General features: G+C 40.5%; 1 protein-coding gene across 1 annotated transcript; it reads left to right on the top strand.

Moving 5' to 3' along the window:
* The first annotated feature begins 907 nt into the window (after positions 1 to 907).
* LOC127995898 (ras-like protein family member 10B) lies at positions 908 to 18,527 on the top strand. The gene is made up of 4 exons (XM_052591906.1): positions 908 to 1,269; positions 2,158 to 2,536; positions 5,437 to 5,561; positions 16,400 to 18,527. Exons 2-4 carry the CDS (start codon positions 2,249 to 2,251, stop codon positions 16,668 to 16,670), a joined length of 684 nt encoding a protein of 227 aa, XP_052447866.1. The 5' UTR covers positions 908 to 1,269; positions 2,158 to 2,248; the 3' UTR covers positions 16,671 to 18,527.
* Positions 18,528 to 22,255: the final 3,728 nt, after the last annotated feature.

The following is a 22,255-nucleotide window of genomic DNA, read 5'->3' on the forward strand; positions in this document are numbered from 1 at the left end:
AAATAAAGATTTTAAAGAAAAGTAATCATTTGTTTTACGTTACATTCAGTCATGTTACTCAAATAAATATTTGCAAAAAAATCGCTAATATTTGCTAATCATTACAAGACTGCACGATAGTACCACAACATATTTTCATGTCTGATCAGGGCTATAGCCACCACAGACATTGAGGGGGGGCTAGTCCCCACAATAATTAGAAATCGCTAAACCATTTTCTCAAATATTGCCAATTCAAGAGAGAGATAGAGACGTTGCGTGTATTCACATCTGTGTGTTTCGCTTTTTAGAGTGAGTTTACTTAAAACAGCGACTGTATACTGTATTTAATAAGAGTCCTGGGGCAGCATTGACAAGTTTATTTTCTCCTGGATGTGTGAGCTGCATGAATTCCATGTGTGTGTGTGTGTGTGTGTGTGTGTGTGTGTGTGTGTGTGTGTGTGTGTGTGTGTGTGTGTCAGTAAGCAGTGCATTAATACAGAATGATAATTAAAGCCTCTAATGCACACCAGTGTATGTGTGTATTGTAAGAGCTAGACGACGAATGATGACGTGTGACGGTATAGTAGTGGTGTCCCAATTCTTAGGAGAATATTTTCACCCCAGGGGAAGGGGAAGGGGTAAAAATATATAATTGGGATTGGGCTTTAATTATCCAGACTGGCACAGTTTAACCAGCAATGGTTTACTTCAGCCATTAGGTAGTGTGTAAGGGAATATTTAATTAAGTGAAGCTTTAACTAACGATTATGTTTCCATAGATTAATCTACAGATTTTTTTTTAATCATTTTTCCAACTGAAGACAAATACATAACTGTAACTTATGCCATTTATCTTTCCGTGTGTAGTTTTATGGAAAAAAAAAGTTTCATAATTTACATATAAAGGATAACCAATGTAAAAGATTCAGTAACACAGACATCTATCTTAAGGAATAAATGTCAAAAAAGCTTGCCATAGTCAAAGCAGAGCTCTTAGCTTTTTTCGTCTTCGGTTAACCTGTGGTAGTAGCGCTGACCCGCCCCGGCGCGTGGGTTTGGCGCGGTCCACCGCTCTGATTTTACGCGCACGCGTTGATTTATCTTGCGCACGCCGTGCTGTGCGCGAGGTCTGCATGACGTGAAAGAGCAGGATATTCCTCCAGGACAGTTTGAGGGTTACTTCTGCACCTGAATGCGACCAGAGAGTGAGAACTCGACGAGAAAGATAGCGCAGGTGTTCAGCAGCCCGAACCTCGCGAAGAATGCAACTTCTCACCTGCGCATGAGGTACAGTCACCGAAGTCATTGCTGCTGTACGCGGGATACGCTTGCACCGACAGTCGCGCGCTTCAAATCTTAAAAAACTGATGGGAATTATAAACGGTGATGCATTTTGGATATGTATATAATACGGGTGGGGCATTTGGAAAGGCATTTAGCGCTTATATATATTAAAGTTAATGAACATGTTCATGACAAGTGCGTCTTTAAATAGGATGCAGAGAATATGTTACATTAGAATCGTGTCTATTATTGGTCTAATCACGCTACAGACTGAAACAGAGAAGGTTCACAGTAAACTATTCATTTAGCATCATTCATCCTGCCTCCCGCAGTAGTAAGAATAGCTGAGCTCACACACAGATATAGGTGCTGCCGCCTGTGTACTTTGCCTATGTGTGGCGATTTCTATTAATATCTTTGTTCCATTTAAATCATCCTAACCTACTTTAAGTTCTTTATATCATGGAAACATTGAGATATACCATGAAATTAGGATACTATGATATATAAACAATAGAAAATGCACACATTTTGTCAAATATTTGTGCACAGGTGGAATTAAATTGTTTGCTGGTACTTTATTTTAGTTTTGTTTTAATATAGTTGTTTTATTATAACTTTTCACAGTTATTATTGATCTGGACTGACTTGAGATGAATAATGACACTATTGTAGAACTAGGATTTGTCTTGTATTCGATCAATACCATATTACTGCTTCTGCTATTTACCTGTTTATTACTGTAAAGCTTCTTTGAAACAATCTCTGTTGTATAAAGCACTATATAAAGTGTTGACTTCACTTGATATGAAGTGATTATTTTCTTTAACCTCTTTTTAGCTCTTGATTGGCATTTTCATCTCTCTTCTATTCCACTTTTCTGTTTCTTAGAGGCTGCTGGCCTGTGAATGGGACTGTGCTGTGGCCAACACTGCTTTCAGTGCTTCAGTCAGGACTATGTGCTGCCCATGTGCCACTCTGAATGCACTGGCCAGCTGTTTGCGAGAGCAGGGAGGGTGGGGTGCCACACCGGGGGCGAGGCGGAAACAGGACAGTGCCCCCTTCGTTCCGGATCGCCGTGCTGGGAGCTCAGGGGGTGGGCAAGACAGCCATTGTGCAGCGCTTTCTTCATGATGACTACAGTGAGGTGGTGGTGTCCAGTAAGACACGGCGGGTGCATATTTCTGCCGCAGTGCTCAATGGTCATGTTCATGACCTTCAGATCACAGATTATCCAGCCATCAGCAGCTTTCCTGTCAGCTCTTTGCAGGTACAGTAGCATATCACAACACAGTGTCAAGACAAAGTTGATCAAATATTAGGTACCCAAATGAACCCGCCCCTAGGGGAAGGCAATCACTGATGAGATCTCCACAGTTGAAGTCTGAGAGAAAAAACCCTGAGAAAATGATCCTGTGTGTCTCTAGTTACAAAAGTCTGTAAAAAAAAAAAAAAAAAAAACCTGTTCTGGCCTAAAACGTGACAAATTTGTTCTTTTTTTAAATTAAGTTAAATCATGGACTTGTTTTTCCCCTGTATGTCATATGTGGGGCTCCGTACATTTTAGGGAAAACATTTGAAAAAAACTTGTGTAAAGATTGTCTACAGATCTAAAAATCAATCAAATATTTCACATCAGAATTTGTGTATAATCTGTATACTATACATTATATAGTGCACAAAAAACAACAACAAAAAACTGTTCTTACATAACATTGACTTAATTTTTTTTAAATATCCTCCCACATGATGCTACTCCACCAACCACCAACAGAGCATATAAAATAACAAAAATACAAATATTTTTGAAAACATTGCCAAGTAAAACACTGCAACATGACAATTACAAACCATGAAAAACAGAAACTGACTTTAACTGTAGCGCTTCTATTAAATAGAGATTCATGATCCTGACTCACCTGCTTCAATCCATGCAGGGCTTTTCAGATCACGCAATAGAGATTGATGGATCTGCAGGGGACGTCTTTCTTCGAGTTATTAAGAAATTCTATTCTAACTTGTTGTTTCTTGTTTATGTTTCTATTCTATCTGAAGAAATATGAGGTTGGAGTAAACCTGATTGAATATAAATGTATTATAAACATATTATAAACTTATTGTTTGTGACCTGTCCTACCTTATTAACTGTTGCTGACATATTTATACAACAAGCTTTTTAATGTGAGTGTGTGAAAGTCACATGTGTTCGTATCCGTTCGTATTCATTTACAGTATGTATTGATTCAGATAGTGGCAATAAAATTAACTTTTTTCTCACACATTTTTTTTAATGAACTGTAATCTCTATCAAATGAGACTTCTTCATTTCTAGTTTAGTAATATGCGTATACCTTAATTTTAATATGCAGACTTGGATTTTTTTATCATGTAAACATTTAATTTTTTAAGGCAGATAAACATGCATTGCAATTAAACAATTAATTTAATGATATATAATATCCATGCAATTTTCCAAAACGTTCATTTTACAAAAAAATGTGTTTTATGCTAAATCTTCTAAGTCCTATGAGATATTCAGAGCTAGCAACCGTGTCAAAGGGTGGAAGGGCTTTGTGAAGGTCCAGTTAAGCAGAATGTTTTCAGTGGTTTTACATAGGCTCTCTGAGTTTATGCTCAGTGAGAGCTTTAGTATTGAAGAATGGTTTATAATGAACCAGTAGCTCGAGAGGCACATGATTCTGTGATTTCAGACAGCTTGAAAGGATAAAAGAGCCACTTGAGCAACGAGTCCTTTTGTCTCAGTTCATTTTTCTTTCTGGTGTCATACTGAATAAGCACTTTAATTAGTGACAATGGGAAGAGAGGATTCTTCCATAAGTTTACATTTTTAATTTTATTCTCAACTGGAGTTTCCTGTCAGAGAGCTAGCAGTTAGCTTGGGCTATCATTAACAAGTGATTTAGACAACTGTTTCTCTTGCTTCAATTACAGAAGCTAGCACTTCTCCTCCAATCATGTCCATTTTAACCACAGTAACAGATATGATCTGAAAAAGCACCTTCTACTAAAAAATGTAATTTGTTTGTAGATTGCTGAATGTGCCGCCAGCATCTGTCTTCACATGGGCGATATATACACAAAGAAGAATATGGTGCTCATTCTCTTTTCTGTTTTTGCATGCATTACCAGTTTTACACTCCTATCTGCTTGAGTTATAATTTATTCCCCAAACCATATCGGTTGTGAACTAGCAGATGTGAATCAGATCAGGTTCAAAGGTTCTGAATGAATGATGATTAATATGAATCTCATAATCTTATGAATATTTAGTGCTATTAGCTAAACGCTTGTCGTAACCCCGTAAAGCTTATTCTATTTTTATTTTTATTTTTTTAATGGAACCGTTTATTCGAACTTTGATGTATATGAAATTCTGATAGATTGTAATGTAAAACAATGAGAAATTTAGTACATTTAGCTTCAGTTGATTTAGTTCAGTAGGTGTTCATCTTGAAATATTACCAAGATAAGTTAACAACAGCCTGGAGGGTGATGTTTTTACAATGATACTAAAAGGTCTTTTAGAAAATGTAAACTATCAATCAGATGACAGAAGGCATGTAGTACATTGTGTACAATAGTATTTTTTTTCAGGATAGCTTTGATCATGTTGTTTAGAGGACTTAGATTTTTGTTGCCCCGGAGCATAAAACCAGTCTTAGGTCGCTGGGGCATATTTTTAGCAATAGCCAAAAAAAACATTGTATGGGTCAAAATTATTGATTTTTCTTTTATGCCAAAAATCATTAGTATATTAAGTAAAGATCATGTTCCATGAAGATATTTTTCTCTACCCTAAATATATCAAAACTTAATTTTTGATTAGTATTATGCATTGCTAAAAACTTCATTTGGAAAACTTTAAAGGCGATTTTCTCAGTATTTAGATTTTATTTGCACCCTCAGATTACAGATTTTCAAATAGTTGTATCTCAGCCAAATATTGTCCGATCCTGATAAACCATACATCTATGAAAACCTATTCGTTCAGTTTTCAGATGATGTATAAATCTCAGTTTTGAAAAATGTACACTTAAGAGTGGTTCCAGGGTCACATTTGTGCATGAAATATGATACAGTAGACTGGTTAACTGAACTTTGGATTTGTTTCTCATGATCAGGATCTTGTGTTGCTCTGTGTCTGTGCAGGAATGGTCAGATGTTTGCTGTCGAGGCATCCGGAGCGCTCATGTCTACGTTCTGGTTTATGACATCTGCTGTTTTGACAGCTTTGAGTATGTCAAGACCATGCGGCAGCAGATCTTAGAGACCAGGTACCTGATGGGAATATAAGTCTCTTTTTATTCCTTCACACCTTTACACCCTTCTGTCTGTTTTTGTGCTTTTTCTGCTTACACCTTCTCTCTGTTTGGTCTATAGTCATTTTTTCTGTGCTGCTTTATATCCATCATGTTCCCCAACCCTTCTTTTCTTTTTCTTCAATGTTTGATGGCTGCTGTAATTACACTCAAAAGGCGAGACCCTTCTGTAATCATGGGCTGCCAGCACACTGGGTCATTTCTTCATCATTTGGATCCAAATCAACAGAAATGCCTTCCATTCTCCTCTGCTGATTGCAAAGGGCATGAAATGTCATCATCAGAAGCCAATTTAAAACCCTCAAATGCTTTTTGCTTTGTATCTGAGCAGGTTTGATGATGATGATAATGCCTAGTTGTAACTGTTTTGGCAGCGTACTAATGCGTATGTGATATCTCTTTGATATCATTCACTGATTGACTTGATATCCATATGTCAACACTTTTGTCAAGATGCTTTTTGAATTCATTGTCACATTATTGTGTGAGCAAACACCTTTTTTCTTGCTCTGATGAAATAATTTGGTGTTTTATAGTTAATATCATACATATCTGAGCATCTCTTGCACTTGACATGTGAGACTAATTTGTTACACAGTGTCTTGTACCATCCAAGACCAAATGATGTGTCTAGTTAAAGAGCCACACAGATGGGAAATCAAAAATTACCTGTATTACACTGTATGATGTAGCTGTCCATCAGTGTAAACAATGTGCAAAGTAATTAAACCAAAAAGTACACGATTTATAAAGTTATTGGCTTCTAAAGTAAGGAGTCGACTCTGAATCGCTGAAACGAGTCGTTATAGATTTCAAATCTTTTGCCCATCTCTATGTATGTCACTAGGAGCACTTTGCATAATAATCTCCGCCTACCGTGTTGGGAGAAACGAAGCTCTGACCTGCCCCCCCCACACACACACACACACAGACGCTCTGGTTGGTGTGAGAGCATCATGTCGAGGAGACAGTGTGTTTTTAATTGAAAAGGCAAGTTTGTTTTATTTTCACTGCCAAAAAATGAAAATCAGAAGAACCAATGGCTAAAATTCATTTTTACCACAATACCAGAGCATTACAACAAATCCCTTTTGTTCGGTTCACAACATTTCACTGATGACTGCTTTTCTAATCTCGGTGAGTACAGCGGGATTTTCAAAGCGTTTGGCCATAAAAGAGGGTTCATTACCAAATTTATTTCGAACAACGAGCATCTCTGAATCACAACGCGAAGTATGATTATGAAGTTATGTGTCTGTTTTCTCCCGAGCGTCTTATCAGTATGTGTGCTGTCTGCACTGATCGTCATGTACAAACACGTCATTAAAATGAAGTGTAACTCCGTGAATACTCAACGAAGAGACATGAGAGAGATATCTATAGAAAGCTTGACATGTCTACTTTAAAACGAAACAAGTGCTGCCGAACAGATATTCTGTGATAAAGTAATCCATATGAAAACAACGCAATGTCTGTTTTTCATGTCTCCCTTCATTCTAATGTGACCACGCTCCCGCACTGAACCCGCTATTCAGATTCAAACTGAAGCGCGCGGCTTGAATACACCCACACAGAAGAAAAAGCAGCGAGACTGTTCAAGTTTTTTTATTTTACTGTTTGCTTCGCGGTGAGAGGAATAAGACATAATTCACCCCAAACAGATGCTAACGCATAGTTTACCGTGGTGGAGATGTGTGCGGAACAACCAATCCAAACTGGTTATGTTAGCTGACCAATCAGAACACAGTATGCTACCGAAAGGTGGGGTTTAAGGAAACTGAATCTTTTGAACAGCTTCGCGCGAACCGTTTGGGGATCTCTGAGAATTGAGGTAATTTTAAAATGATATTTTGACAAAATGACAATGTTTTTTAAACTTGGATGGATTTAAACCTAATGTACAGGACTTACAAACAGTGATAGGAAGCTTAGAATTTAGCTACAATGCAAGAAACAATCTTTATAAACAGCTCAAATATATCAGTTCAAATATAAAAACATAATTAAAACAAGATAAATGTAGTTTGTATAATACAATGTTTATATCATCATAAAATGTAAAATGAATTATTGCATAGCTCTGTATATAAAGTGAGATATGTATTACATTAAACATTTCCTGCATTCAGCACATTCACATAAAGGGATAAAGCAAATGTTTAATGCCTGATTTATTTTGTTTCATTACAAAATGCCACCCAGCTCTTTATATAAAGTTGGATATAAAACTTTATCAATAGATTAAATATGACAATATATAGGTACAGATAAGACAATGCTGTACTATTCAGCATATCCCAACTGCTTGATTGCTTGTATCATTGCAAAATTTAAAATAAATTATCTGCTAAATGTGGCTGTAAGGCATGAAGATGTTATGACATTATATGTGTATTGTGAAAAGCGCTATACAAATAAATTTGACAATATAATATAATATAGTAATGTTTCCACAACATTTTTTTAAGGTATATGAGTTGCTAAAGAGAGAGCAAATAAGTTTGCCGCAGGAGCATAGGATCCACGATGCCCTATGTGTCAGAGTAATACACACAGAGACAGTGATGCTCAGTCGGCGATTGGTTTAAACGGTCAGTGTGGGCGTTCGCAGTGAGCCTGTCACTCAGAGGCAGATTTATCGTAATCAATGGCGTCAGCTGTCATGCTTTGCTTGCGTCAAGGCCTGAGCAGTGAGGCAGGTGGTTCCGCTGACAAACATTCATGTTTTATTGATCCAGGCAGAGCACAATTAAGTCACCTTGGCCTGACACTGCCTCACAGACTTTGCCACACAATGGTTCGATTCACTGATCTGATCTGCTAATACCCGATAGAAGTGAGCGCTGGCTGTCGGTCGTTCCTGTGATAAGACAGACCCTGACAGAGTGAGGAATTAAAAGAAAGATAGATAATTAATCTTTGGTGAAACAATAGCCATTGTCCTTATCTCAGATGAAGTTTTGAATTGAGCTCTGTTATCGTTTTTAGGGTCCATGTACAGTAGCTGTCCAAAATGTACAGTAACTGGCAGCATATTAAGGCATCATAGGTGTGTTATACTGACCTTGTTTTAAAAGCTGGGCAGCAACTTTATCAAAGTGTCAAAAGTGTCTCATGTACTTTCATCTTTTTTATCCAGTGCACGTTTTGTCTAATACTGTAAAGTATAGATAATAGTAATTAAAAATGGCCTGTTTTAACCATGTTTTAGCTACCTGTATAACAAATATATATTGTGCTATACACTCACCATCCACTTAATTGGGTAAACCTCATTTGTACCATGTTGGACGGCATATTGCCTTCAGAACCTCAGACCTTTTCTCAGATATTTGGGTTCATATTGACATGATAGCATCATGCAGTTGCTGCAGGTTTGTCAGCTGCACATTCATGATGTGAATCTCCCGTTCCACCACATCCTAAAAGTGCTCTATTGGATTGAGAACTGGTGAGATCTAGGCTGTTTCTCAATTCCGAGAATGCAAAGAAATGGACTTGTGTTCTTATGGAGATCGGCCTTGCAAGGCAACCTTGAAAGAATGAACTCGAGAACAAGAACACAGAAGGCATCTTTGTGAGAATTGAGATGCACTGGGATCTTGTTGCTCAACTGACCGTCACATAATGTTATAAGTTTCAATACACGATAAATAACACATCACAATCTAGTGTCATATTAAAACATTTATTTCAGATTATTATAGACAATACCTTCATATTATTTATATTATTCTTTTTATTTTACACCATGTATTTGTAAAAATGAAAAAAAAAGCCAATAACAAGTATGACAGGCTTTGTTCCAGGTCTTTATCACTTTATTAAATAATGCATAACAAAATGAGTGTTTACCTTCACGAGCTGTCACACATTCATTTACTCCAAATTTTGACCATACCATCCGAATGTTGCAGCAGAAATTTAGACTCGGTAAACCAGGCATCCTTTTTCTAATCTTCTATTGTCCAGTTTTTGTGAGCCTTTACAAATTGTAGTCTCAGTTTCCTGTTCTTAGCTGACAGGAGTGGCACCCAATTTGGTCTTCTGCTGCTGTAGCCCATCTGCTTCAGGGTTCAACTTCTGTGATCTCAGTTGTAAGAGGTGGTTATTTAAATTACTGTTGACATTCTATCAGCCAGAACTAGTCTGGTCATTCTCCTCTTGACCTATGGCATTAAAATGGCATTGAACAATTTCACTTTTCTAACCATTCTCTATAAACCCTTTGAGATGGTTGTGTGTGAAAATTCAAGCCGATCAGCAGTTTCTAAAATACTCACATCAGCCCACCTGGCAACACCCAGTGTAAAGTTCAGTGTAACATAAATCACCTACCTCTGTTTGGAGCTTTTTTTCTTTAGGAGTGTAGTTATTCACCAGGAATTTGTCAGTTATTTATTTCCTTTTTTTATGAAGCTGAGAAGAATTTTACAGAAGCACATCTGATCACTTACTAATCACAATAAATCTTGAAAGGTTTATTGCTTCTAAGTATTGCTATTATGACTATTATTGTGGTGCTGCTGTGATTAATCAGTTGTGACTATAGAGCTTCACTGGAGAAGTATTATTTGGCGCTTGGGGTTTTGTTAAGGTCCGGATGTAGACAGGCAGATTTGGAAAAAACTCTGTTAATGTTATAGTCCTTGCTTTTCAGTCAGATCATGTCAAAAAAAGCACATCACATGTCGGATTTAGAGGATGAATTGATCCACAATGCACAACAATCCAAACTGTCAGTCAAACCGGTGAGATATTAATGACTAAACCAACGAATCAGAGGATAGATTGAGTTAGTGAATGAATGCAGTAATTAATTAATTCTGTTGCAGAGGGACTCTGTTGTGTTTGAGGATGAAATGAGTGTCAGAGATCTGAGAGAAGAGATGTCTGCCACAGACACATGACTGATGGATAATGCTGGTGTTTTCTGTCAATTAAAGACCCAGAGACACCTGATGACTGACAGCGCGGTGTCTAGAGATGTTTGGGGCTAATTGTGTTTACGATCCCATCTTCTTATCAGTACATGGAAACACATCAGACATCTATTCTGAAGTCAATTTTAAATGACTAAGTTTTGTTTTGAATCCACATCTTTGGACACCAAGAACTGTGGTTGTTCATTTGTAGTATCTTCCACAGAAGAGGTCTATTTTTAGCTTTCCTGCCCAGTTTATATCAGTCCGGTGCAGCTCTGTGGGAAGCCTCTGTGAAGTGAAACAATTGGAAAACCTATTTGTCTATTTTCAGAGCTGTCAGAGCCACAGGTCATCTCAAACAGAGATAAGCGTGGAGACATAAGCTGCTCTCCAGGATCTCTGCTCTCTGTTGGAGACAGGACAAGAGGCTGATAGAGCAGCCCGACTTCATGTACATATGACAGCTTCACTTCCTGACAACATGCCACTGAAGCAGTCTGTACATTACATACATGCTTTAGGCTGTTTATTCACCGATGGGCTAAAGATCCTCTGTACTTGCTGATCTTTAGTTGGCATGCCATCAAATAAATTCAGTAAGACTGGCATTGTTCAACATTTTGGTTTTATTTTAACACTGAAACAAGTATTTAAATTATTTTGATATAAATTGCCCTATGTATCAGATATATTATTTCATATTTCAGACTGTTCAGGGTTATGTATAGCTTTTCTCCATCAATGAAAATAATTCCATAAGAATCCAAATACATATATACATAATACATTTGTTTTTACTGAAAACCTAAGTATTTATTTATAATAAATATTTGAATGTTCACTTTAAGGCCCACAGAGAATCGGAGCCAGGAAATGTATACCACAAAAGATAATCAAGGGTAAGAATTTGTGTGTAGTGTGTGCAGCAGTACTTATATACCTAATAACATAATTAACAGCTGTCACGCCCATGGGCTGTCTGTGTGTGTTTTCTCCGTCATGTGCCCATATTTGGTCATTCCTGTACCTTTCCTCATTATCCCATTATTAGTTGATCCCCCTCACCTGTCTATCCCTCCTTAAGTTTAGTGTTTTAATTGTAGTCTGCTCCATGTTTCCTTGTTGGTTCTTAACATTGTTGAGTTGTATTACGTGTGTGCTCTTGCCTGCCCTCTGTCACCCCTTCTGAGGATTATTGAAGACTGTTATTTGTGTTTACTCCACGTCTCCTCGCTACTCCCAGTAGGCAATCGTGACAAGACCAAATACAAAATATAGTTTATCAGCGTGTCTCCCCTGTTTTGTTTTTGTGTTTCACGTCATGTTTTTTCTTTCCGTTGTTTCCCCTATGCAAGGGGAGAGATTGCTCGAGGGCCATACCAGACTGTTCCTGGTCCTTGTTCTACTCCCGGCCCAGAGCCCAGCCCACCATCCCCTCGCTGTGTGGAGCTTAAGCCCGAGGCCACCGATGACAGAGAGCTTGCAACCGACTAGCCTTCGCTGCATGGAGCTGCTGATGAGGGCTCCTGTTCCCAAGTTAAGCCCGGAGAGCCTGGAGGCTCACAAATGCATGCTTAACCACCCACTCCTGCCTCCTCCACACCTTTTTTTGTCTGGCAGCCCCTCTGCTCGCCCTCAGCCCACCATCTATACAGTGTGAGTTTCGCGGGTCTGCCATCCTCTATCATCACCTTGGTTGGAGAATCCCTGGCGTTCGCCTCCAGCTTCTAAGCCCTGGACTCCGGCTTGGCTCCACCTCCACCATGGCTCCTAGCTCCCTCCTCTCCGCCAAAGCCCTTCAGTCCACTGGCTCCACCGGGTTCCCTCGTCCCTCCACCTCCAACTTGGTCATCGACCATCCGTCGCCTCAGGACTCCAATCCTCCAGCTGTGCTCCGCCCCTGGTTCTGACAGGCTCCTCCATCCCTTCGGCTCCACAGCCTTCTGGATCCCCACCTCGGTCGCTGGAGCCATCTGCTCCGCCTTGGCCCTCCGGATCGCCCCCTTCACCCTGGCTCATCGGCTTTCTGTATCCACCTCAGGCTCATCCACCACCTGCACTGCCACAGTCGGTTGGCCCCCTGGAGTCATTAGTCCTTCCTCCTCCATAGCCATGATTTCTTTGTTGAAGTAAATAATGATAATGGTTTAGTCCCTTTCCGGAGGCATGTTGGCACTCCAGCATCACAAGATAAACCAGCACCATTCACATAGGGCTCCAATAAACTCGCTCCCTCCTTTCTTCCCGCACTTCCCTGAGTCATCCAAAGCTCCTCCCTATCCCACAGCACAGGATCGCTGGTCTATCCGCTTTGAAGCCCACCGGCCTTCGCTCACTCTAGCCCGCCGGCCTCCGCTGACTCAGCACTGTTGGATATGATGCTATCTATAGAGTTCTTGGCTTCCTCAATCCAGAATCCGGTCCAAAAGGTTCTCCTTTGTCTCTGCTGGTCCTGTCCATCCCCCCTTCATCTCTTGTTTCCCCCGAGTTAGCCAGCCCCGTTCCTCCAGAGTGCCCCCCAGAATTCCTAAACTTCCCCAAGAGAAGTGGGGCAGGGGCCATTTGTCTAAGGTCATGGCCTTCTAAGTTCCCTGACCCGCCATGGCCTCCTGGACTGCTTGATCTGCCATGGCCTCCTAAGTCCCCTGCTCTGACACGACATTCTGAACTGCCTGCTCAGCCATGGCTCCCAGAGTTCCTTGATCTGCCCTGGAGGCCCTCTTTGTCTCCACCTAGTTCCTGACCTGCACCAGCCTCCAGGGCGCCCCCCCCCCCCCCCCCCCCCCCCCCAGTGTAACTGTTACGGTGTGGGATGAGTAATGTCACGTGTATGTTGTGTTTCTGTTCTCCCTGCCTTGACCTAAATTTCCTTTGTTACTTGATTAGTTCATTAGTGTCCACCTGTGTTCATTAAGTATCTTATTAGTCCATCATTTGGTTTAGTATTTATAGCCCTTCCTTTCCTCGGTTTGTTGGTCCTGTCTCCGTCGTGTAAAGAATTTGTTTTCTCCATTCCTCCCTTGTGGAATTATTAATGATTCTGTTTGTTTGATATCTGCCTCCTTCGTACTCCTTTAAGCTCCTTTCCCCTGGCAACCCATGACGTTATTATTGTTTCTCCCTACCTTTCTGAAATGTGTTGATTTTTACAAAGCTCATCGTTCTGAAAAGCGAGGTGTGGTCTGATTGGCTAGCTATCCAGTGTGTTGTGATTGGTCAAATACCTCAACAGTGTGACGTAAATGTTACGCCCCTTACCATACTGTGATTCCGTTTCCTGGTGTGATGAGACAAAGCCAATAAAACCCATTAAAGGGGGGGTGAAATGCTCGTTTTCACTCAATATCCTGTTAATCTTGAGTACCTATAGAGTAGTACTGCATCCTTCATAACTCCAAAAAGTCTTTAGTTTTATTATATTCATAAGAGAAAGATAGTCAGTACCGATTTATCCCGGAAAAATACGAGCCGCTATAGGCGTGACGTGTGGGGGGAGCTAAAGAATCACGAGCGCCAGTAGGCTTGAAAGCGTTTGGAAGCTGTGACATTACCTTGAGGAAAAAACCATCATCCAAAACAAACCATGGCTAACAGTCAGATTCAGCGTATATTTATGATCCAGAATCAGATCCCGAGGCTGAAACTGAACGAGAGCAGCAGCAGCAACGACTCGCTCCGAGCGGGGCTCGAACCCGGGTCTCGGCATGGGAGGGGACGCACTAACAAGAAGGCAGAGATATTTGAAGCAGTTTTACTCACCGCCTGCGGTTCCAACACACGATCGTGACCCTTTTTCGTTGGGATTGCATCTTCCTTAAGAAATAAACGATAAGCAAATCCGTCGTCAAACTGGGCCTTGTTTGTAAAACAAGCATCTTCGAAATGCAAGGAAGGAACAAACACAAACACTTGCACAACTCCGTTGATGCCCTGTAAAAATAAACTGCATCCACTGGTCCCTTAATGCTGTTTTTTTTTTTTTTGGTAATCTGTGCAGGGTTGTCTTGCCCTGGCAACCAAAAATACACTCCTTTTGTGACTTTTCGCGACGCTCTCGCTCTGATCAGTGAATGCCTGTTGTGCTCTGAGTGCTCTGCTCTACGGGAGCACGCGCTCTTCCGGCAGAAGTTCCTTAGGACCCATGTAAGGAAATTCCGCTCCATCTAACGTCACACAGAGCCATACTCGGAAAAAACTTTCCGAAACTTGTGACAAACCTGAAGGAGTATTTTTGGAACAGAAATACTCCTTCAAACGTACAACTTAATTTTTGAAACTTTGTCCATGTTTAGCATGGGAATCCAACTCTTTAACCGTGTAAAAAACTCAGTATGCATGAAATAGCATTTCACCCCCCCTTTAAAAACAAGACATATGTAGCATACTATGGGGACATGATTACTGATTATAATGACATACTGTCTTTTTACGTGTTGCTTTGCATTGCGCCGCCTAAACATAAAACCATGTCCGCATTTGTGATTGGAGAAATGACAAAACAACAAGCACTACTCTATACTGCTCAAAACTCGCATCTGAATAATTAGTGGTAAATCCTTTAAATATGAAAACTAAGTTACAGGCTGTGACTCAGCATTATTTGTCAGAACACCAGCATTGTAGGCTACTCTCCAAGGAAACAGTCCTCGTCCTCCGTAAAATGCATTACACACATCTGAATATTTGATTTGAACTATTCTGGAACAGTGTTGTAAACAGAACTTAACCACTGATTTCTAGTTGTGTCCTCTTTGTAAAACAAAATTTATTTATTATTAAATTTACTTATTTATTCACGAACAGCTTGTAAGACTGCAAAGAGAAAGGAAAACTTGAAATCACATCATATGATCCCCCTTTAAAATATTTTATGTTAAATACCCATTTGAGGTTATTAGAGACACATTTTATAAACTGGAAAAACTTAGCCAAAATGACAAACCCTTAAATTTTTGCCTTTTACGAACTAAATGTAAGTTTTTTTTTATGTCTGTTTCTTACTATTGCAAGTCTTGAGGCATCAAGTCTGACATATTTTCCATGTATGTTTTAATGTGGGTGTAGTATTAAATGAAAACAGAATTTAGATTTTAAATTTATTAATGGCGGATTCATAGTTGAAATTAAAATCTAATACCATTTTGAATAAAAATAAATGTTTAAAAATCAATGGTTTCAGTGATTTTAAAAATCACATTATAAAGTACCATATCAAAATTAATATTAATTTTGATATTTGCTTAGGATTAAGCAGTACAATAAAATTACTAGTGTTTTCAAAGATTGGTTTTCAAACCTGTATGATTTTCTTATTCTGTAGAGTATAAAAGATAATATTTTAAGAAATATTTTCGTGTTTTTTTTCATAAGATAGTTTTTCAAAATATCTTGTTTTATGTTTCACAGGAGAAAGAAAATCATACAGGTTTGAAACAACATGACAGTGAGTAAATGATGACTTTAATTTTTCAAGTTTTTTTTTATTAGCATTTTGGTTCCATTAAGAACCTGTAACATCCATGTAACTTACTGAGTGGTTTTTCGGTAGCACTTTATTTTACAGTCCTGTTCCTCATGTACATACTATGTACTTATTATAGTACTTACAATAACTATGTAATAACTAGGTACTAACCCTGAACCTACCCCTAAACCTAACCCTACCCCATGTAGTTACCCTGTATTACCAGAACCTTCTTAGATAAATACACTGTAAGTACACTATAAGTACATGTTAGTACACGTACTGTAAAATAAAGTGTAACCGGTTTTTCTGTGGTGTCTGTGGAATGTAATTAGATTTGAGCCATCTTTTTATATAGAATTGTTTTTGCTTTCTGTATTTACAGTGTGTTTATCTCTCCACAGGGTCATGGGCTCTGGAGAGACGCCCATTCTGATTGTCGGCAACAAACGTGATCTGCAGCGAGGTCGTGTCATACCCCGACACAGTGTATCTGACTTAGTCCGAAAGAGCTGGAAGTGTGGATATGTAGAGTGCTCTGCCAAGTTCAACTGGCACATTTTACTGTTGTTTGGAGAGGCTCTCCGCAGCATGGGTTGTGCCCGCTGCAAGCACGTCCATGCCACCATCCGTTTCCAGCGGGCACTCAGGAGAGAGCGATGCGTCCTAATGTGAGGTTGCTGTTTCTCTTCTACAGAGCCCATTCAAAAGCGGTTTATGACTATGGACACTGTGTTATTGTATGGGCAGCTGGAAGAGCTGTGATAAACCTCATGCCAAGGAACTTAACATTTGGGAATCTAAATATGGACAGACAGATGTGCTCTTAAACAGGAAGTCTCTGTTGCTTTATTACTTAAGCCTTCAAACTGATGTCTCTGCTTTCGGTCTGGAAGAACAAAACCAACATTTCTGCCTCTTATCTTAGAAATCAAAACTGGCAGAAAGGCTGGTGGAAGGCAACAAAAATCAGCTTTAAAATTACGTTAATACCCTTGCTTATGTTCAGGCCAGGACAGCACCATTGACTGCCAAGTAAATTACACTGTCAAGGTAAGGTACTGTCATAGTCCATCTACCGTAATGTTATCTCATCACTTCATAGCGTTACAGTTGAACCACTGATGGCAGATGGACTATTCTGACAATGTCTTTCATACATTTCTGGATGTTGACATTGTGATTTACTTGGCAGTCAATGGGACAGTCACAAGCCTCCTGGTTTTTATCCTAAATGTCTTAAATTGTGAAAAAAAAAAAGCTTTTACGGGTTTGAAATGACATGTGACAAGTGATTAATGACAAAACTTTAATTTTGGGGTGGAGTAACACTTTAAGGATCTTCCAGTACCTGAAGTTTTTCCCAGCTTAGGTGCCGTATACAGGCACTGATTCTGCAATACGCCACACAACACAAATTAAACACAGAACTTATGTTCTACGAATACTTCTCTGTTTTTAAAGAGATGGTTCACTGAAAAATGGCTTAAGTTACTTGCCTTTGTGCTGTTCCAAATCTGTCTTGACTGTCTGTCAATTTGTGGAAAACAAAAAGAGAAATTTTAACAATGTGCTTGTTGCTCTTTTCCTTGCATTGACACAATGGGGTGATTTCAAGCTTCAAAAGGGATGCAAAAACAATATAAAAGTACTATAAAAATCATCCAGACTGCTCCAACACTATACACTAGCTTTTGAAAGGAATATATGGGTATTCACCAATAATCTTCACCTCCAGTGAGCTGGGAAACCGGGGTCACACACCCCCACCAGTGAACCAGGGTCCCTGATTTATAAAATGTTGCATAGAAACGGTCCTACATTTGATCTTAAGTGTGATTCAGAGAACGAATGTACACGCACACAAAAAAAAAAAAACATTATACGCCTCTCCTTCATATGAGAAATTCATAAATTGCAAATAATCTTGAAATTGTGCACAGCTAAATGTTTTCAGATCTCCACTTGTAACACCGCCTAATCAATTTCATTAACATATAATAGAGCAGCATTCAACAGACAAATCATTCACCTGAGAATGGAAAGAATTGCTTGAATTTCCAAATACCTACAGTACTCTTAAACCGAAAAGTGTGTAAGTCTGCTTAGACACTGACGTGGTGCTAAGCACTTTTCCAAAGCAAAGACCATTTTTATAGATCTGAATGTTGGCATGGGTTTTTGAGTAAAAACCCATGTAAAAGACCAGATTTAGACCAGTTTCGTGAATCAGATCAGCCTATCAGGTTAATTCATAATTCGGACATTGCTACTTCTAACAGCTTGGGTGAATGTAACGTTTTTCAGCGAATAACAACTTTCTGTCTGTTTGTGATACAAAGCTCTCAAATTACTTCATAAGACTTGCAATAGTCCAGTACAATATTATTTTAGCGTTATTTTTATACTATTATAGTACTCCTTGATATTTTGAATTGGCTTTTATTTTTCCAGTTTTTTATTAGCCATTTTTATTATTCATTATAATTTTTTAGATTTACACACACACACACACACACACACATATATATATATATATATATATATATATATATATATATATATATATATAGCTTCTTTATAGATTTATTTTATTTATCATTTATTTTTTTCTATTTAATTTTAGTTAATTTTTATTCCAGTTTTGAGTTTTCAGCAAAACTTACTTCAGTCAAAATTTCAAATAAAAAATAAACCGTTTTTAATAGTTAACATTTTAGTTAACACTGGTGCATAATTCAAAGGCGTCCCTTTTGATGCATGAAAGCTTCAGTCTTCATTCACTGCAATTGCATGGAATAGTGACTAGAAAATAATTAAACATTCTTCTTTTGAAAGCCATGAGGTTGAGTAAATAATGACAGATGTTGAACTATGCCTGATAATACTGTGTCTTATTCCAATGTAATTTATGCCAAGGTATATGAATTTGTCCCACTTTGAAATAGTGGAGACACATTAAATCATAAGGGAAAGAGGAAAATGTGTATGTAAATGTGTTATAAATGTATGCTCTTGTGGTAGAGACTATGAAGATGTTTGTGTGTGGCAAGGAACAAACTAAAAATATATCCTTCTTTATTAATTTAACCCATCACATCTCTGGTGCACATAAAGACCAGCTTCTGCTACACACCCTAGACTGATCAAATACATATTCAGTACAAATGTCTACATGTAAAGCACATTACATTAGAGCACATTAGTCTAATAAATGGAGACTAGACAAATGCGTCCTTGTCTGTGTGATATATGAGTACTAAATCAATACCTCCATCAGTACCTGTTCTTCAAAGGTAATGCATCTGCCCTACGGTATATACAATGCACAACACGTACATATTAATAACAAAGTGTGATTCACAGCATGTTCTATTTAAGTCAGCGAGGCGGTGTGTAATATTGTGTCTCACTGAGGAACGACTGTGCTAGTGAAGCTAATTAATGTTCATTAATCCTTAAATAATGAGAATGATCTCAGGTAACATGACGAATGCAAGCATGTTTTCGTATTTTTATTTGGGTGAGATTCTGTTCAAGTTGAATCTTTTTATCCAGAGTCCACAAAATTGAGGTCCTCACAGTATCATGCTCTCACAGTCCTCCGAGGATATCTTCAAAGTGCTCCTCTCTACTGGCAAGAGTCTGGGGATGTTAAGGAAGGGGGAGCGGGGGATCAAAGGGGACTGGGGTTGGAGGGAGGGAACAAGGAGAAGAAAGTTGCAAGGGAGCACAGCTGCTGTACTGTGACAGACTGCAGTTCTGATGAAGCTATTATTAGCCCCAGACTTATGCCAAGAGTTATTTATAAAACCAGCAGCCAAAACACTGAAGCACAAGGTGACTGGAAAATGCCAAGAAAGAAATGCTAGCAGGATGCTTGGTGGAGCTGACATGAATAAATAACACAGAGGGCCAAATCATTGTCCAGTCATGGCATATTTACATCATGTTACAAAATGTAAAAACAAATTCAAATCTGTTCATGGACAAAGCTCACATGCTCATTCTATCAGTTTTCATTAAATGGGACTTTTATATGGCTAGGCAGTCAAATTTTCAGTAAACTCTAAAATGAAAAAATTGGTCAAACCCAGGATTCCTGATCTTGATCTGCACTTTTTTGTACTCAGTACTGGGACCTGGGAGATTGGTTTAGTCCAAGTGTTTCCTCGAGAGTTGTCTGTGCCAAAAAGCCCATGTTGGGAATCGTTTCCTCTCTGATTGTGAGAGTTTCCCTCTTTAGAGCTTGTTCTTTTGTAGAAAACTGGTGTTGGGATCTGAAGGCATTCGGTTAGACCTGTGGTTGTCACGGTACGTGATGCTTGAAACACGGCGAGAGAACCAATTGCAGGTAAGTATGATTTATTTAGGGATAATCCAGAGGGGTAAACAGTCCAGGCAGGGGTCGAAACCAAAACATCAATCCACATAAACAAGACACGAACACAAGGCAAAACAAGGCAAGAATTGACGGACATGAATAATACTCTGACATTAAACAAGGACTCCGTAACACAGACTAAGACAGACTGGGTATAAATAGACAGAAGGATAATGAGGGAACAAGAGAATGGTGGGGGACAATCAATTACACAACAAGGAGGAAGGTGACCAAATAAGGGAGAAGGAAGTGATCTGGTGACAGACACCGTGAGCAAGGAGGACATCTAGTGGAACCCCAGGGAACAACAACCCAGACACTGTGACAGTACCCCCCCACTACGGAGCGGCTCCCAGACGCTCCATGACAAGACACAACACAGAGACCAGGAGGGAGGCGGACAGGTGGAGGCTCAGGGGGAGGGACGGAGGGCCGGAAAAGAAAAACATGTGGAACAAACACCAGAAATGTAAACATAAAACAGGGAGACCAGGAGGGAGGAGGACCGGAGGAGGTTCAGGGGGAGGGATGGAGGGCAAGACTAACTGAGGGAAAACAGACAGAAACAAAACAGAAACCAAGAACACCAAACAAAGTCCAAGGAGGGCATGTTGAGGCGTCCACCAGGGCGGAGCAGAGGACCACCACAACAGTGTGGTCAGGGCGGAAGCCCCCCAGGGCGGAGCAGAAGACCACCACGTCCTCGTGGTTGCCGCCAGAGTCCCCCAGGGCGGAGCGGATGACCACCACATCTTTGTGGTCAAGGACGGAGTCCACCAGGGCGGAGCGGAAGACCACCACATCTTTGTGGTCAGGGCGGAAGCCCCCCAGGGTGGAGCGGATGACCACCACGTCTTTGTGGTCGAGGCCGGAGTCCACCAGGGCGGAGCAGAAGACCACCAAAGCCATGTGGTCAGGGCGAGGGCCCCCCAGGTCCAAGCGGAAGACCACCACAGCCATGTGGTCAGGACGAGAGCCCACCAAGGCGGAGCTGACCTCTGTGCGGCCGTACCAACGGGACTACGAAACTCCGGTAACCCCCTGGTGTCTTTACTGGACTCCAGAAGATCGGTGACTTGACCTGACTCTGGAGAGTCAGCGGTGACTAGACCTGACTTTGGAGGGTCATCGGCGACTGACCCTGGCTCCGGAGGATCATCGGCGACTGGCCCTGGCTCCGGAGGATCATCGCACTCCTGACTCGGCTCCGGAGGATCATCGTACTCCTGACTCGGCTCCGGAGGGTTAGCTGCTGACTCGACTCCGGAGGGTCCACCGGCACCTGACTCAACTCCGGAGGGTCCACCGGCACCTGACTCGACTCCGGAGGGTCCACCGGCACCTGACTCGACTCCTGAGGGTCCACGGGAACATGACTCGACTCCTGAGAGTCCACGGGAACCTGACTCGACTCCTGAGAGTCTACGGGAACCTGACTCGACTCCTGAGAGTCCACCGGTACCTGACTCGACTCCTGAGAGTCCACGGGAACATGACTCGACTCCTGAGAGTCCACCGGCACCTGACTCGACTCCGGAGAGTCCACCGGAACCTGACCCGACTCCGGAGAGTCCACGGGAGTCTGACTCGACTCCGGAGAGTCTACCGGTACCTGACTCGACTCCGGAGAGTCCACCGGATCATGACTCGACTCCGGAGAGTCCACCGGAACCTGACTCGACTCCGGAGAGTCCACCGGAACCTGACTGGACTCCGGAGAGTCCACCGGAACCTGACTCGACTCCGGAGAGTCCACCGGAACCTGACTCGACTCCGGAGAGTCCACCGGAACCTGACTCGACTCCGGAGAGTCCACCGGAACCTGACTCGACTCCGGAGAGTCCATCGGAACATGACCTGACTCTGGAGAGTCCAC

The sequence above is a fragment of the Carassius gibelio genome, chromosome A5 (assembly GCF_023724105.1).
Source record: "Carassius gibelio isolate Cgi1373 ecotype wild population from Czech Republic chromosome A5, carGib1.2-hapl.c, whole genome shotgun sequence".
Classification (NCBI taxonomy): Eukaryota; Metazoa; Chordata; class Actinopteri; order Cypriniformes; family Cyprinidae; genus Carassius; species Carassius gibelio.